This window comes from Medicago truncatula, chromosome 8, assembly GCF_003473485.1.
Source record: "Medicago truncatula cultivar Jemalong A17 chromosome 8, MtrunA17r5.0-ANR, whole genome shotgun sequence".
Classification (NCBI taxonomy): Eukaryota; Viridiplantae; Streptophyta; class Magnoliopsida; order Fabales; family Fabaceae; genus Medicago; species Medicago truncatula.
In genome coordinates, this window is record NC_053049.1 from 39,915,707 (window position 1) to 39,930,943 (window position 15,237).

General features: G+C 30.3%; 1 protein-coding gene and 1 long non-coding RNA gene across 3 annotated transcripts; both read left to right on the forward strand.

Annotated features, from left to right (window-relative positions):
* The first annotated feature begins 1,802 nt into the window (after positions 1-1,802).
* On the forward strand, positions 1,803-4,741 carry LOC112417240 (uncharacterized). Its single transcript, XR_003007805.2, has 2 exons — positions 1,803-2,201; positions 4,365-4,741. It is a non-coding gene; the product is annotated as an uncharacterized lncRNA (long non-coding RNA).
* Positions 4,742-9,856: 5,115 nt separating this feature from the next.
* Positions 9,857-15,009, forward strand: LOC11419043 (uncharacterized). 2 transcript variants are annotated; one of them, XM_039828376.1, is made up of 8 exons: positions 9,857-10,160; positions 10,734-10,855; positions 11,342-11,788; positions 11,936-12,012; positions 12,546-12,582; positions 13,596-13,815; positions 13,904-14,306; positions 14,662-15,009. In XM_039828376.1, the coding sequence occupies exons 3-8, from the start codon at positions 11,383-11,385 to the stop codon at positions 14,803-14,805; spliced, it is 1,287 nt and encodes a 428-aa protein (XP_039684310.1). In that variant the 5' UTR covers positions 9,857-10,160; positions 10,734-10,855; positions 11,342-11,382; the 3' UTR covers positions 14,806-15,009. The 2 variants fall into 2 exon arrangements, with proteins under 2 accessions (XP_039684310.1, XP_013446647.1); XM_013591193.3 differs by lacking the exon at positions 10,734-10,855 and having other exon boundaries at positions 9,858-10,160.
* The last annotated feature ends 228 nt before the right edge of the window (positions 15,010-15,237 follow it).

Genomic DNA, 15,237 nt, shown 5'->3' on the forward strand with positions numbered 1-15,237 from the left:
TTTTTTCCTTTCTTTCTCTTTCTTTTGTTTTCTCTCTCATCAATACCCGCGCAAATTTTGCGCTATAACAAAACATGTTTTCTAAAACTAAAATTCTTTGTAGGTCCCATTGGCTCTAACTTCCGAATAACTCGGACGCGCTTTTGATGTCACTGTGATATTCTTATCTTACCCGAAAACTTCCAACAAAATCCTTATTATATAATCAAATTTTGCAGAGAAATGGTTTTCGTGCTGTCACGAATGTAAAAGTGTCAATTGTTGTTAAAACGTTTCACATTTTTTAATTCCTTTCTTGAAATTCAATCGTTGAATTTATTCATCCTATTGAATCTATGATATAATCTTGATACTAGCTCTCTCACATTCTGACCAGTTGAGTTAGATATTTTTACTAAATTATATATTTTAAAAAAGTTTGGCGATAATTTTTGACAAAGAATATAGATGGTTAACACATTTTAAATATATGATTAATGGTATTTAGTGGATGATTAGTAAATATGGCGATGTATCGCAATTTATTTATCATTATAACAACTGATTTGAGGTGGATCAAGAACATGGTTGCAATGGTGTGATGCTGATACATTTGCAAACACTATTCAGTTTTCGAAATAGAATGTGTACCTTTTTCTTGGTGTACATATCATTTTATAACAAGAATTTTAGGAGAAATGGACTAGAATAATGTTAATGAGTTGTGGCTTAGCTATATTCATTAGTAATTAAGCATGTATTTAAATTGTGTTAATCATTTCAATAACTAGAAAAGACTTAAAAAAAAAAAAATTGGTTATTTAGTTAAATATCCTAGTAGCGAGAATTATACTCCTTAACTGTGGATTAATGATAAATTTTAAATTTTAACTCACATCCCAACACATCAAATATCTCTACAGAACAATCCGCCTATTTATAAAACTTGATTTTTAGTTCTCTTTAACCTTTGGGATTTTTTTTGTCCTACCTATTTTTATGATATGACACGAATCGGATAAAAATTAATCCTTGTCATTAATCAATATACCCATATAATTATTTTTCTAATTAAATATATTTAAATATTAATATTTTTGATAAAGTGATAAAAAAAAACACATTAATCAAAATCCTACTTGATGCAGACCCCTTTTATCATGTTGAAGAAGGTTGAAATCTCGGCACTCATTTTTACGGCTCATTTGGCTTATTTGTGTTTGGATAGTATGGAATGAACGCAATAATAGATTATTAAAAAATATAAAAAATTTCATACCTCAATTACTGGATAAAATAAAATATTATACTTTTTTGTGGCTTAAAGCTAATAATGTCAATTTTATTTATGACTTTGAGAGGTGGTGGTTGAACCCTTTTATCATGTATTGGATAATGTAACATCCCAATATTTTAGATATATTATACAAATATTTATTCTATATTACTTGATGGGTTATTGGTCAATTATGAGTGACAATAAGATGATTTTTCGATGTGTAATTTGTATATGACATAGTAAATCAATTTTAATTTTATTGACTATTGAATCTATCAATTTTTATTTAAACCAATATATAAATATGAATATATATGATGCTGATGAGATAGTTGCACAAGAATAAAAACTATAGTAAACCGTGTTGTGTATTTTTTTTAGATATTTCAAAAGTTACTCAAAAATGTTGTTTTGCACTTGTTTCATTTTATTATTTTTGTATCAATCTCTTCTATTATTTTCTACGTGCTTATTTCTTTTGCTTAGTCAATGCCTATTTTTACTCAAACTTAGCCAGAGTTTTGCTTTTGTTTACTGAATCAAGGACCCATCTTGCTCATTAGACATGTTCAGTTTTGTTGACCTAGTATACCTTGCTAAATATAAGAAATCCACCTCTCACGTTTTAATATGCTACCTATAATTATGTTATGAGTGACCCATTAAATAAACTTAGTTTTCATTCCTTTATTTTCTGATTTTGTTCAAGAGTAACCGTCACATGTTTATCTATCTAGTTATGCCATGAATAACACAATCAGAGAAGAGACTTGAAATAACTCTCACGGCTACAAACATCCTGCAGATAGACATGTAACAAATACACCCTAGCAGTCTCCTTTGATTATCACTTCTTCATCGGACTCTCTGCTCATTATTGGACCTTCAAATATTTCCTATGTCCATCAATTAGTTCCTATCATTCCTTCTTTGTCCAACTCGTGTAAGTTGTTAAGACTTTCTATTCTTCTATTTCATTCATTGTCTCATTCCATAAAAGTACAATTTTATTCCATTTTGTCTTCCTAAACTTGCCTCTATACGTAGAATTGTGATTGCACTTTTGTTGGCTGTCAAATTGTGTTGATTTTGGTGGAGTTGGATCACGACACATGATCCCTTGTTGTCAACAGTTGGATCGTCAAAATAATCCCTAGAGTGAGAGAAAACGTGTCTGCACCATAGTTGTGACTTTGAGGTGGTTTAGAGTTTGACTAGGAAGAAAAGCTCTCGAGCTAAGAGCTTTTTCCCCATAAATTATTACTAAGTGATAGGGCTTTGTTATTAAACACGGGTAACAATTCTTGTCTTTTGAAAAGAAGAAAACAATTAAAATATTTATTTACATGGTAAAATCTAATATTTTATAAGAGTGATTATTTTAATTGAGTTTTATATGATAGTTGTGTATGATGTGATGCGGAATGATATTTGTATTTTATTTTATTATGTTTATATGTATTTGTGATGCTTAGAAAGACATGTTAGATTTTGATTAATTAAGGAAAATGAAAAGAGATGGAAATGCGAGTTTTATTGAAAGGGTTAATAGTGTTTTACCTCCTGTAATATATGTCATTTTCGGTTTTTGGTTTTGGACCTTCATGAATTTTGATAGTACAAAATCGAAGATATGACGGGGGGTAAATCGAAATTTGCTCAAATTAACAGGGGGTAAACCGATTGCTCAAATTACAAGGGGGTAAACCTATATTTGCTCAAATTACAGGGGGTGAAATTTTCCATGAAGGTCCAAAACCAAAAAATCTTCAAATTTCAAGGATGAAATTAAAAAAAAAAAAAATTTACAGGGGGAAAATTGGAAATGACCTATATTACAAGGGAGTAAAGCACGGTGGGGTTTAGCATGGGAAAGGGAAGTTGTTTCCCATGATGAGAAAGTTTTTTTTGACTATCAGATTAAGTAAGGAGCACACTCTTATCATGTTCTCTCAACACTGAATTTTTTCACACTATCTTTCCCAACTATTCTATCTCCTCCATGTCTCTTTCACCAACCACAATCAGCAACTCACCTTCAAACAAATCCATTTCATTCAAGTTTCAACAAAGAACTTTGAGGAAGCAAATAAATACACACTGTTGAATCAGAATGAGCCTCTTGAAGAACAATTTAAGCCTACCAGCAACTATCCTACCAAAAACTTTCCTCCAAACAAATCATTTTCATCAATTTGAGCCTCTCTTGAATCGGAATAAACCCATTTCATAGAAAACCTTCCATACCTTTAATTCACAACGAATCACAGTTCACATTCTCCGTAGGTTTAGATTTGTTCAACTTTATTGGATTAAGCAATGTTTTTTAATTAACCACAAAGAATAAGATTCAAATATTAAAAAGAAGTGAATTCCATAAAGAACAAAATCTTTGAGCTAATACAAAACCAATACACCAAAACAAGAGAGAAAAGTCAATACTACTCTCTTAAAATATAAGTCTGATTATAAATAAATAAAAAACAACACAGAAAATGAAGGGAAAAAAAAACAAGATCACTTGGGTTTTGAGAAATTAATGGGTTTTGAGATCTGGTCGCAAGAGTGAGAAATATGAATTTGGAGAAGACAGTGTGAAATATATGGTGTGGACAGACCATCATAAAATGTGTGCACCTCTTTAATCTGACAGTCAAAAAAAACTTTCCCATCGTGGGAAACAACTTCCCTTTCCCATGCTAAACCCCACCGTAAAGCACTATTAACCCTTATTGAAAAGATTGTTTTTGATCGTGTTCATGGTGATGTGAGATATATAATTATTTCTGTGTCGTGCCTTTGTGGCGGGTAAATATCATATTGCATTGTTGTGCCTAAGTGGCAAGATTTAGTTTACATTTCTTAGTGGTGCCTAAGTGGCGGGATTTAGTTTTCATTATCATTATCATGCATGACATGTGATTAAACTGTTATATATACAAAAGAAATGTGTATGAACTTTACCTTAAAGACTTAAATGTATTTTTCCTATTTCTTTTTAATTGAGAAGTTTTGATACTATCTATTTTGTGGCATTGTTCTTGTGCTTTGAGTATGAACCAATTTGGATAAGGAAATTGACCCTTACGTTAATATGATGTTGTAGGTACCAAAGATTATATATGAAGTTTGATGTGTGATGAAAGCGTACGCGGAGACAAAAATTGGGTTTTTGATTGAATTGTAACTCTAGAAGAAAATTTTGAAGGATAATTAATTTAAGAATTTTGTATAAGTTTTTCTAATAATTTATTATTGATGATAAACAAAAATAGTAGTATTTTTGAAAAATGAGAATGTATTAAGCGTAATGTCTTGGACCAAAATTCGGGGAGTTACAGATAACCATTTTTTTTAATTATTTTGTTGACAACTTGTAATTATTAGTGGTTTTCTTGGTACACCTTAGACTAAGGAGACTACTCAGTGTTAATATATTCTATTTTTTTGTTTGTTAAAAAATATGCGGTTGTGATTTTTGTATGTAGATAAAGTGTTTAAGTTTTTTGATTTGTTCACTTTAGTCAGAGAATTCTGCTCTTTACCAAAACAGTTGTGCTCATTTTTAAAGTAAATGTCCAAAATATCCCTACGCATGTTAATCCACGCTAGTGTAAATGGAAACGTAAAACACAGCGTGAGTTAAGATACGTCGGTTTCCTTTCCCCTAAAATTCACACTGAACCTTTATAGTTTGTTGTTATACATGTGCTACACCTATGCCATGCCATAGGAAAACGGTGCCAACTATTCAAATAGATGTGCTGGCAACAATAGCTTGCTGAATTATGAAATTAAATTACATGTGTATGCATCACAGTAATCCCAAAACATTTATGTCGGCAAGGCTCAGGCTACATATGCACTTCAGGAGGAAAATTTGATGCTGAAGGAGCAAATCGAAGTGTCGATTATGGAGAAAAATTCTTTTAAAAACGGATTTAGGATCCGGCATGAACGTCTTGCTGATTATGATAATAAGAATCAAGAATTGCAGCATTTGAAACACTTGGCGTCTCAATACCAGGAATAGATCAAAACTAATTTGAGAGTTTGACAATTTTAATTCAATTTTACATAGGAATGATAGAGCGTGAGTTAAGTCATGAGTTTATGATCGTGAGTTAACCTACGTAGGAATATTTTAAATTTTTATTTTGGAACTGCTCGGAACTATTTGGATAATAATCAGAATAGTTAGATTAGAGCCGGAGTTGTGCTTTCCATGTGTGGTGCTGCATGCAACTCTTGGGCTCAACTCTTGAGATTTGCTGCCTTACTGGGCTGACCTTTTTATTCTGTGGGCTTTTCCTTGTTTTTGTTGCGGGCCTTTCCCTTGAAAACAAATGTTTTTTAAGGATGACACTTACTTTTTCCACCTTATTTGATTTCTTGTGCGCCCTATGCAGTTCATATTATATAATTTAGCTAAAAAAAAAACAATGAAGCCATCCAAAACATGTTAGATATTTCGTATTTTAGAATTCGACCATGGTTCATGAGAAACTCATAGGGTTGGAAAAAGTAAGCGTCTTCGGCATTTACATGGTTCACAAATTTGATCAGTTTCTGTTGTAAAGTGTGTAAAAGTATAATCAGTACTATATAATAATAATAATAATAATAATAATAATAATAATAATAGCAGCAACAACAACAACAATAATAATAATTCACTAGTCCCAACTCAACTGATTAAACATACTGAAATTATAGTTGGACATCATAATTGAGGTTCAAATCTCATTCTTTCACTTCGGTGTGTAAGTTTCCAATAATTATTTTGATGAGTTGAGCGGACTTGGATAACAACTCCTTCATTTCATTAGAGGAAGATGATGTACCAGCAAGTACTACGATGAGCAAATAAAAAAGCCTCATACAAGTGATGTTTTTATGGTAGAAAAGTGTGTGTATCTGAATACATGCTAGCTACGAGGGTTTTGGGGTCTCTCAAACTCTATTTTGGACAACTATCTGAAGGTGAGCAGATTAGAACAAGTTGATATGGAATTTGAAAGAAACAATCCATATTGATTCAGCGGCCCTGCTTACATGCATATAGGGGAAGTCCTTGAGATAGTTTATATCATATGCTAGCTAGAACCAATGAGGAAATGAACTTTGACTAAGATTTTTTTTTGTGGTGGTCGGGGTTCAATCTTGCATATTTTTACGCATTGTCCTAACCAACCGAGCTAAGCTCACAGGACTGACTAAGATTAATTTTTTTTTTTTTTTTTTTTTTATGGTGGCCGGGGTTTGAACCCCGGACCTTACATATTTTTATGCATTGTCATACCAACTAAGTTAAACTCACGAGGACGACTAAGATTAATAGGCAATATATATAAGTTTTTTTTTTGGCTCATGCATAAGTTAAATCCATAATAATAATAATAGTAACAACAATAATAATAATGATGTTTTTTTTTTCTTTCAAATAATAATAATAATAATAATGCTTATTCATTTGGTACATTCCGTTCATCGGTCAATGATGAGTTCTCAGTCAAAGCACAGCAACGCAACATCCTAAGTAAGTCCAAAGAGAGTAATTAAGAATCCTAAGTAAGACCAAAGAAAGAGATAAATAAATTAAACTAAAATGTTAGTATAAGGTTAATGGTTATCTCAAGGATTTACTCGCTCAATATACTAAAATTCTTAGTAATGAATATAAGCACTACAATTAATTGAAAATTTGATTTCTTTCACAACATAAGCACTGATTGTTTATAAAAAAAATAGCGAAAGGGATATATATATAATACCTTGCAATGCAATATTGATAATATAAAACACTTTTGTGCAGCTCTTATTATGAGACATGATTCTCCTTTATGGGTCAATCAAATAATGCTGAATTTTGTAGTATTTTATAGGTGTAGATCGTTTTTGCAAATCAGTATATATAATGTCATATAGGTTGGGTGTCCTCATCCATGAAACAATAAAAAATACCTCTAATTCTTTGAAAGATTCGTATGCATTATAGTTTATTGTAAAATGTCAACTCTAATGCATATATAAGGACAAAATCAACCAAATGTTTTCACAATTCTTAATATCCATTGATAGGCTCTCCCCATTTTCATTTTTTTGGTACGTTATTTTTTCTCTGCCAATTCTATACTTTAATACTCTTCGAATATCTGTCATCACATACACACACACTTACACTCTGATCAAAATTTGTATTCATATGAATATGATCAGCACATATTATGGGTGAGGCATGTTTTCCTTGTTTGGTCTCTAATAGTCCCAGACAGTGCCACATTCTCCATTTTCAAACTTGTCTCTCTCCCGGTTCTTCTGCATATTGAACTTTGAAGCATAATAATTAATTAATAATATACTGTGGCTATTCACATGGAGCACATGATCTATAATAGTAAGTTAGCTAGATTAATTAATTGAAACTACAAAGCTTATATTATTAATTTCTTTAAGAGAATAGCTAAACATGCAGTCTCATTATGTCTAAGATTGAACATCTAAAGCGTGACTCGAGTAACCAAAATATCCAACAAATTTTAATTAGAAAGGGTCTAATACCATATTAAAATTTGGATATAGATCTCATCCAACATATAGAACTTATCAAGAATTGTGAAGTTGTGATCATCTCAAAATTTGAGCAGTTTTTCAACATTCAACAAAAAACCTTGAGTAGGGAAACGTTGATGTTAATATTAATTAATAATAATACAGTACACATATAATGGGGATTGACAAAGACATCGCTCGGTAATTTTAGCCACATACCATATGGTTGCGGTATTCAACAAATTAAAAGAGTTTGGTGCATCAGAAGTCAATAAAGTTGATATAAATTTCAACTCCCTCTTCTCTCATATAGATTTTTTTTAGAAGAAAGCTTCAATTTGTCAAATGTTTTGCTAACAAATCCTCTCCTTCCCACATCCATTCTCTTTATAGTAATAAACTTATATATTTAGGTCAAAAAGTGATGAAATCTTAGTTAATGGATCAATGATTTATTGCTAGGTTTAGTAATAATTCTTATTATAATAATAACACAATGCTTTGGAACTATGTAGGTGTTCAAAAAATGGAATCTTTACTTAATGGATCAATGATCTAGCAATTGCTAGGTTTAGTAATATTTATTTAATCAAATAATGATTCTTTTCTTTTACTTCCAAACGCGATTGAAAGTCTACAAAAATTGAGTCAAGATTCCAGTCATATAGCTTATGCATGCAATTAAGAAATTAAGAAAGTAAAATACAATTTGTCAAATAAGCAATATGAATTGTGAAGTACAAATTTCCCACCAGTCATATATTACTATCGAAAGTCCCTCAAATAAAAAAAAATTACTATTGAAAGTGCCTTCAAAAACTAAACTACTATGCATGGCCTTGTTAATAATTATACACATTTCCCACCAAAATTGACTTTATAAAACCTCACATTACTTCATTATATTAAGGTTGTTCCAATCGCTAATATTATTCTACACACATAGCATACCAAAAATCAGACGTCATGGTTAGATGTACATAGCAAAGAAGGCTGTGGAAGCATATGGCATTTGAAGAAGAAAATAATATAACAAAGTAGCAATCGAGAAATTCCACATAGTGACAGAAAAACAGTGGTATGGAAATGAGAACAAAGTCTTAGTTTAGGTGGGAACAAATTGAAAAGTTTGACGAAGGAACGGGTCCCATTATATACGTGCATGTATATATTTATATACTAAGATTATAGAGTTATTAGCATGGTGAATTTCAATGAACAAATGATCATATTCTTATGCCTCATTTATTTATTTTTATAAATTATATGTCACATTCTTTTTGAAATATAAAATGAAATAGGGATTATATTTTTAAATACAATAATAATAATTTAAAAGGAAGTACAAGAAACACTATACTCCAATTGACATATTTAATGATAAAACATCTAATTAATCAACACTGTGAAAATAATAATAATGGAATGAACAAAAGTAGCACATTGATCTATATGATTACGTTACCACTTAGACGCTCTCTATCTATTTTATGAGTGATCTGAATAATATATATGTAGTATTGTTTGTACTACTTTTCATTAGCATGATTTAATAATATTTTTCCATCTAAAAAATAAGAAAAAAGAACAAAAATATTTTGACACTCTAATATGAGGGTTTGTCTAACACAAACCTTTGAAAGGATTAAAGGTGATCCTTACTATTTTTAGTAAAAAAAATAAGAAGTTCAATTTAAAACCAATAATATTATCACTTGTAAAAACAAATAATAATATAATCATATTATTGTGCAAACTAAAGAAAACCTATTAAAGAAAAAATTTGCATATATATGAGAGGTCAAATATATTGATAATAAAGTTAATCACGAGCAAGAAGAGAGCATGAGAGACAGAGAAAGGTAGATTTTTACAACTGTCAATTAGGGAGGAAGGAGGGTAGGAGGAGTTGTCACATGATTTGCAACAGTACAAAAAAGGGGACAGTAACATATCTGTATCCATTATGTAGGTTTATTACAATTTAAACACAACTACTAGTATAGCCTGTCCGAATATTATTCATTCTTTTTTCATTTTATTTTTTTATTTTTTTATTTTTTTGAACCTTAAAAGTCTCCCTATTATAATATCTTATTAAACTTTTGATGACTCTAATTTTCTTCTTCTTCTTCTTCTTCTTCTTCTGATCAAGTGATATATGATATACCAATAACACACTCCAAACCAAAACTACCTATCAAGTTTACATTTCCATCCATTCAAAAGATCAACACCATCATCAGAGAATAATTCAGTTGATCAATCTCTCAAGAATTCTTCTGTTATGTATGTGATCAATATATAACCTTGGAAGTGAAGTAATAGAGACACATCTTCATCTTGAATGGTTTGTATTTAAGAAGAAACTTCTTTGCTTTTGTTTCTTCAGCAAGTCTTAATCATAGTTTATATATATATCCCCTCAATATCTCTATCTTCATGGTATTCTTTCCTTTCCACCAATATCCCTTTTATGTTCATTTTGATCATAATCATGAATAGGCTTTTCTTTTTGTGTTCATTTTGATTATAATTAAAATAATCCATCTAATATTTGTTATCTTATGTAACTTTATATTTATAATTTAATTTTTTCTACAACTTGTTGATGATTTCCTAATCAATCTCCTAACTTGATTTTCCAAAGAAAATTTTCCTTTATTGAATATTTTCCTCAGAAGTACATCCCTCTAAAGGAAGATGTGCTTTCTACTTTGTGCATGATGATTTGCAGTGTTTTGAATATGTATTATACGTATGCTTATGTAACCTTTCACTTCCAACATAGAGTATATATTATAAAAGTACATTTTTTTGCTGATATAAAGTTAGTAATTAAAGGATGATAAATAAGATTGAAGATACCAATGTGTTGATCTGTCACTAATTTGTTCTTTTCCAATAAACGTATCTTACACAGGATATCATATGAAAAACCTGAATATGGATAAAATTGCAAGAAAATCGACTGTCTGAGAACTCAGAAGTTTATTAATTAAAACCCTGGTTTCATTAATTTGCATATCTTCCTCCACCCTTACAGTTAATTCCTTTCTCCTTTTTCTGATTATTCAGCTACTTATTCATGAGGTGATTCATTCACAGAAAGTACTTGTTAAAATTCTTTAAATATGTAGGTAGATCTGAATTTGATATATCTGTCAGAAATTTGATTCACAGGTTAATTGATGAGAAAATAGAGTAGAGATGTTGGTTTGGTTGCATTCTTTCTCTTTATTAAAATTCTTGGCTTTTTTTAACCTACTAGTACTATACTCTACTATCTACCTTCTAATATGAATCTTATTAATTATCATCCTCTCTCATTAATTATTTCTCACTGTTACTCTCTACTTTTTACAATCACACACACTGTTCCTTTATTACCATGCCATTCTAGCATTTCAGTACCTATTTTTTAAAAGTTTTAAAGCTAAATAATTGTCCATCTTACAGCCTGTTCTCATCACTTTTAATTCTTGTTCATTTTAACAACTTTTTGTACATTTTACTATTTGTTTGTTTCAGACATAATTTGCAAACAACAAATATAGAACAAGTAGTCGTTAATGAATATGTCAGATGGATATGAGAAACAAGAGAATGAGAGGAGTACTGGGAAGAGTGAAGAACATGGTGAGGACACTTCAATGGGATCTTCATCACATAATAAGTGTTCAATATCCTTTGATTTGAATGAAGAAGCTAGTCGTAGTGATCAAGATGTTAACAATGAGGAGAATGATGAGGCATGTGATCATGAATTAGTCAATAATGGTGATGATGATGATGAGAAATTAGCAAAGGATGATGATGAAGGTAGTTCAAGTTCAACAAAAAGAAGTAGTGGATCAAATGAAAGAAGAAGAAATGGTGTAAGACAATATGTTAGATCAAAGATGCCTAGGCTTCGGTGGACTCCTGATCTTCATCACTCCTTTATGCATGCTGTTGAAAGGCTTGGAGGCCAAGAGAGTAAGTGATATATATATATATATATATATATATATATATATATATATATATATATATATTGTCTTAATTCTTAGAAGAAAATACTATGCCCTAGATAATTGTGAAATTGTTTAATTTGGTTGAAGTTGAACACTTTTGTGCATGCAGGAGCAACACCCAAATTGGTGCTTCAACTGATGAATGTGAGAGGACTCAGCATTGCTCATGTCAAGAGTCATTTGCAGGTACATAAGACAAAATTTGAGGTAGATATATATGTTTCTTAAAAGAAGAAAAACAAAACTGTACAACTTCAATCTTATAGTCACTGATATTTTTGTATCACGTAAAATATATTAAAATAAAAGGGGGGAATAATTGAGAAACATATATTAGATCAATTAATTTTTCTGCAGGGTGATCCGTGTCCAGCGGGGGATAATGTTTGTAGGTTTTTTTAAATTGATTTTTGAAGTTCTTTAAGATATGTTTTATAAAAAAATAACAATCATTTGTATATTAAAAAAATTTGTACATTCCAAATTAATAAATAAAAAAATACAGAATGATTTATCTTGGAATTGGATATTTTTTGAAAAATGATTTTTAGACACCAAAGAATAATATACTAGAGAGAGAAAGAAATAAAGATGGTGATGTGGAAGTGTTGAATGAATGTAAAAAAAGTATAGATGTTCAAATATTAATTGCTCAATTTTTTTTCCTTGAAATTAAGTTTTGATATATGAATTTCATAAATAATTTTATGGCTATGCAGATGTACCGGAGCAAGAAACTTGACGAGGCTGGACAAGGTAAGGATTGCCCTAAGTCTTGTTAGACATACTTTGTTTAAAAACAACAAAGACAAATATTATAAAGAAAATAAGTATACACAGTACTTTAACTCATCACAAAACTAGCAGACATCATAGATAGGGGAAACCACCACCCACCTTTAGGCAACAATATAGCTTGAGCACAACAATTGATTTTCATATACTCCCTCCATTTGCACAAGTCTTAAAGAGTACTACTAACATATTTTAACCATTGAGAAGACATTTAAAAAAAGGAAAAAGATAGGTAAGCATTTTTTTTTATACACCTCCCATGTATACCATATGTGTCAGGGGGGTTTTAATAATTTCATATCACATCATCGCCCCTTCTCATCTCTTCTTTTAATATTTTTTTGCCATGTGTCACAATTGTGTGTAAGTGTTAAATGATGTATGCCACCTAAAGATGATACATGTATAAGTGCTCTTAAAAAAAAACATTGATTTTCTCTACGAACCTCTCTTTTCATCTAGATTATGGTTTGAGAAGATACAATCATTCTACCAACCACTCTCTCCCCAAAACTAAATGACATCGTTTGATTATGTGTACTATTCGTATAACATATTTTAACCATATTTTATTACTATTATATAAAAATAAATTGTAGCATATATAATGTTATTGAATTTGTATCGATTAACATTTTCAAAACATCAAATTTTATATTTTTTGTTAATACGTAATTAAAAATATTAAAGATTAAATATGTGCATTGACATGTGTAAAACAATCAACGATGTCACTTATTTTAAAACAAAAGGAGTAAACGTCATGGTTCGATTCCCACATGTAAGAAAATACTAATGATACTAACCTTTGTCTTTTAAAAAAAAAACATTATATATTAGTAATTACAGAAGAGAGTAGGTCTAATTAAAAAAATGTACTGTGTGTTCAAAATGAAAGTATTACAAGGGCATAGGGGTAACTTTATTTTAGCCGATTTTGTTTATTTTGACATTTATTCATATTTACTTTGCAGTACTAAGTCCAACACACAGATCAACCCATGAATTAGGTTCCATTTCTCACCATGTAGCCCATCAATCCATGATACCTCATCAACATTTCAAGATGGCAAATGGTGGAATTGTTCTAGAAACTAATTACAACCAGCACAGTTATAATTTCCACAGTCTCCTGCATCCCTCATCCTTATCACATTCACATTCACATTCACATTCAAAGCCCATCAATTCAAGGTAAACTATATATATATATGCAGCATACATTCTTATTTATTTATTTCTTTCCATTCAAGTGGCATTAAAGTTACATTTTTTTACTTAGGCACCAAGAATGGTACTTAAATCATCAATCTTGGAGACCAAGCTACATGAGCAATGAACTAGTTATGCCATCAACAACCTTAAATACACAAGGAAGATCATCCATAACTTTGAATCAGCAGCTTCAAGTTAAAGATAATACGGTCACTACCACACTTGCTCCTATGAGACCAAGCCAATTTCTTGAAGAGAAAAGATGGCCTCCCTTAGATATCATGAACAATCATCCATATTGGAAGAAAAATTTACATGATCATTTTTCTAGTGATAGAACATCACTTAGACCCGCTGAGGTGAGCTTTGGAAACAACACAAGAAGCAGGGAAAACATATCAAACATCAATAATGACCACAACTATTTTAATAGTTCAAAGATTGAATTTGATCCCCCGTTTCGGATTAAGGTAACATTAGTATCTATATGCTACTTTTTTTTTTTTTTTTTTTTTTTTTTTACATATAGTATGCATTGTTCCTACCAATTGAGCTAAGTTCACGAGAACGTATCTATATGCTACTAGAACAAATAGTATAGTGAGGAAATCAATGATGAAAAAAATAAAATTCCTCTCTAATTTTCTTTAGTCACTAAATTTAGTGATAGATTTAGAGAGAAATTTCATGTTTTTTCCTTCTACGTTTGTTTCTTTTCCTAATTTCAAGTTTTTTTAATAGTTTAGCTGAAGAAAATAAGATATATATATGCATTCTTTCTTTTTTCCTTTCTTAACCTTTCATATATATATTTTCTCAATGCAGTTGAATCAAGAGACATTGCTGAAAGACAAACAATGGGTGCCTGATTTGCAACTGAGCTTAAGTCAAACAAACGGCAACAATGATGGCAAGAGTGATGGTTTGAGAGAAACCAAAGAAATCGACACGAAACTCTCACTTTCTTAGAATTTAATTTATTTATTTATTTATCCATGTCAATAATAATATGAAAATTAATACAACCTAGCTAGTCGATCATAAAGTTGTGAGAGAATATATGATATATTGATGATACTAAAAGAAAGTTACACAATTGCATGTTGCTAATACAGATTGTTGGCTTGCCAATACATATATTTGATTAGAATGAGCTTGTTTACGATTTTCATATTTCAAACCATTAATTCTTTTGGATGAGCAAAATATATTAATAGGACTACAATTGCCGTAGGTTTTTTGTTTTTGTTTTTGCAAGAATGCTTTAATCTGTCTGGAGATGTCTGCCTAAATTATTTTGAGGAAATAAACTACAATTAAATATTCCTTAAAAAAGCAATTAAATATATATGGGTTAACCTACTTGGGTTGACCCGGTGATATTGGCTTAGAACTTTGGAG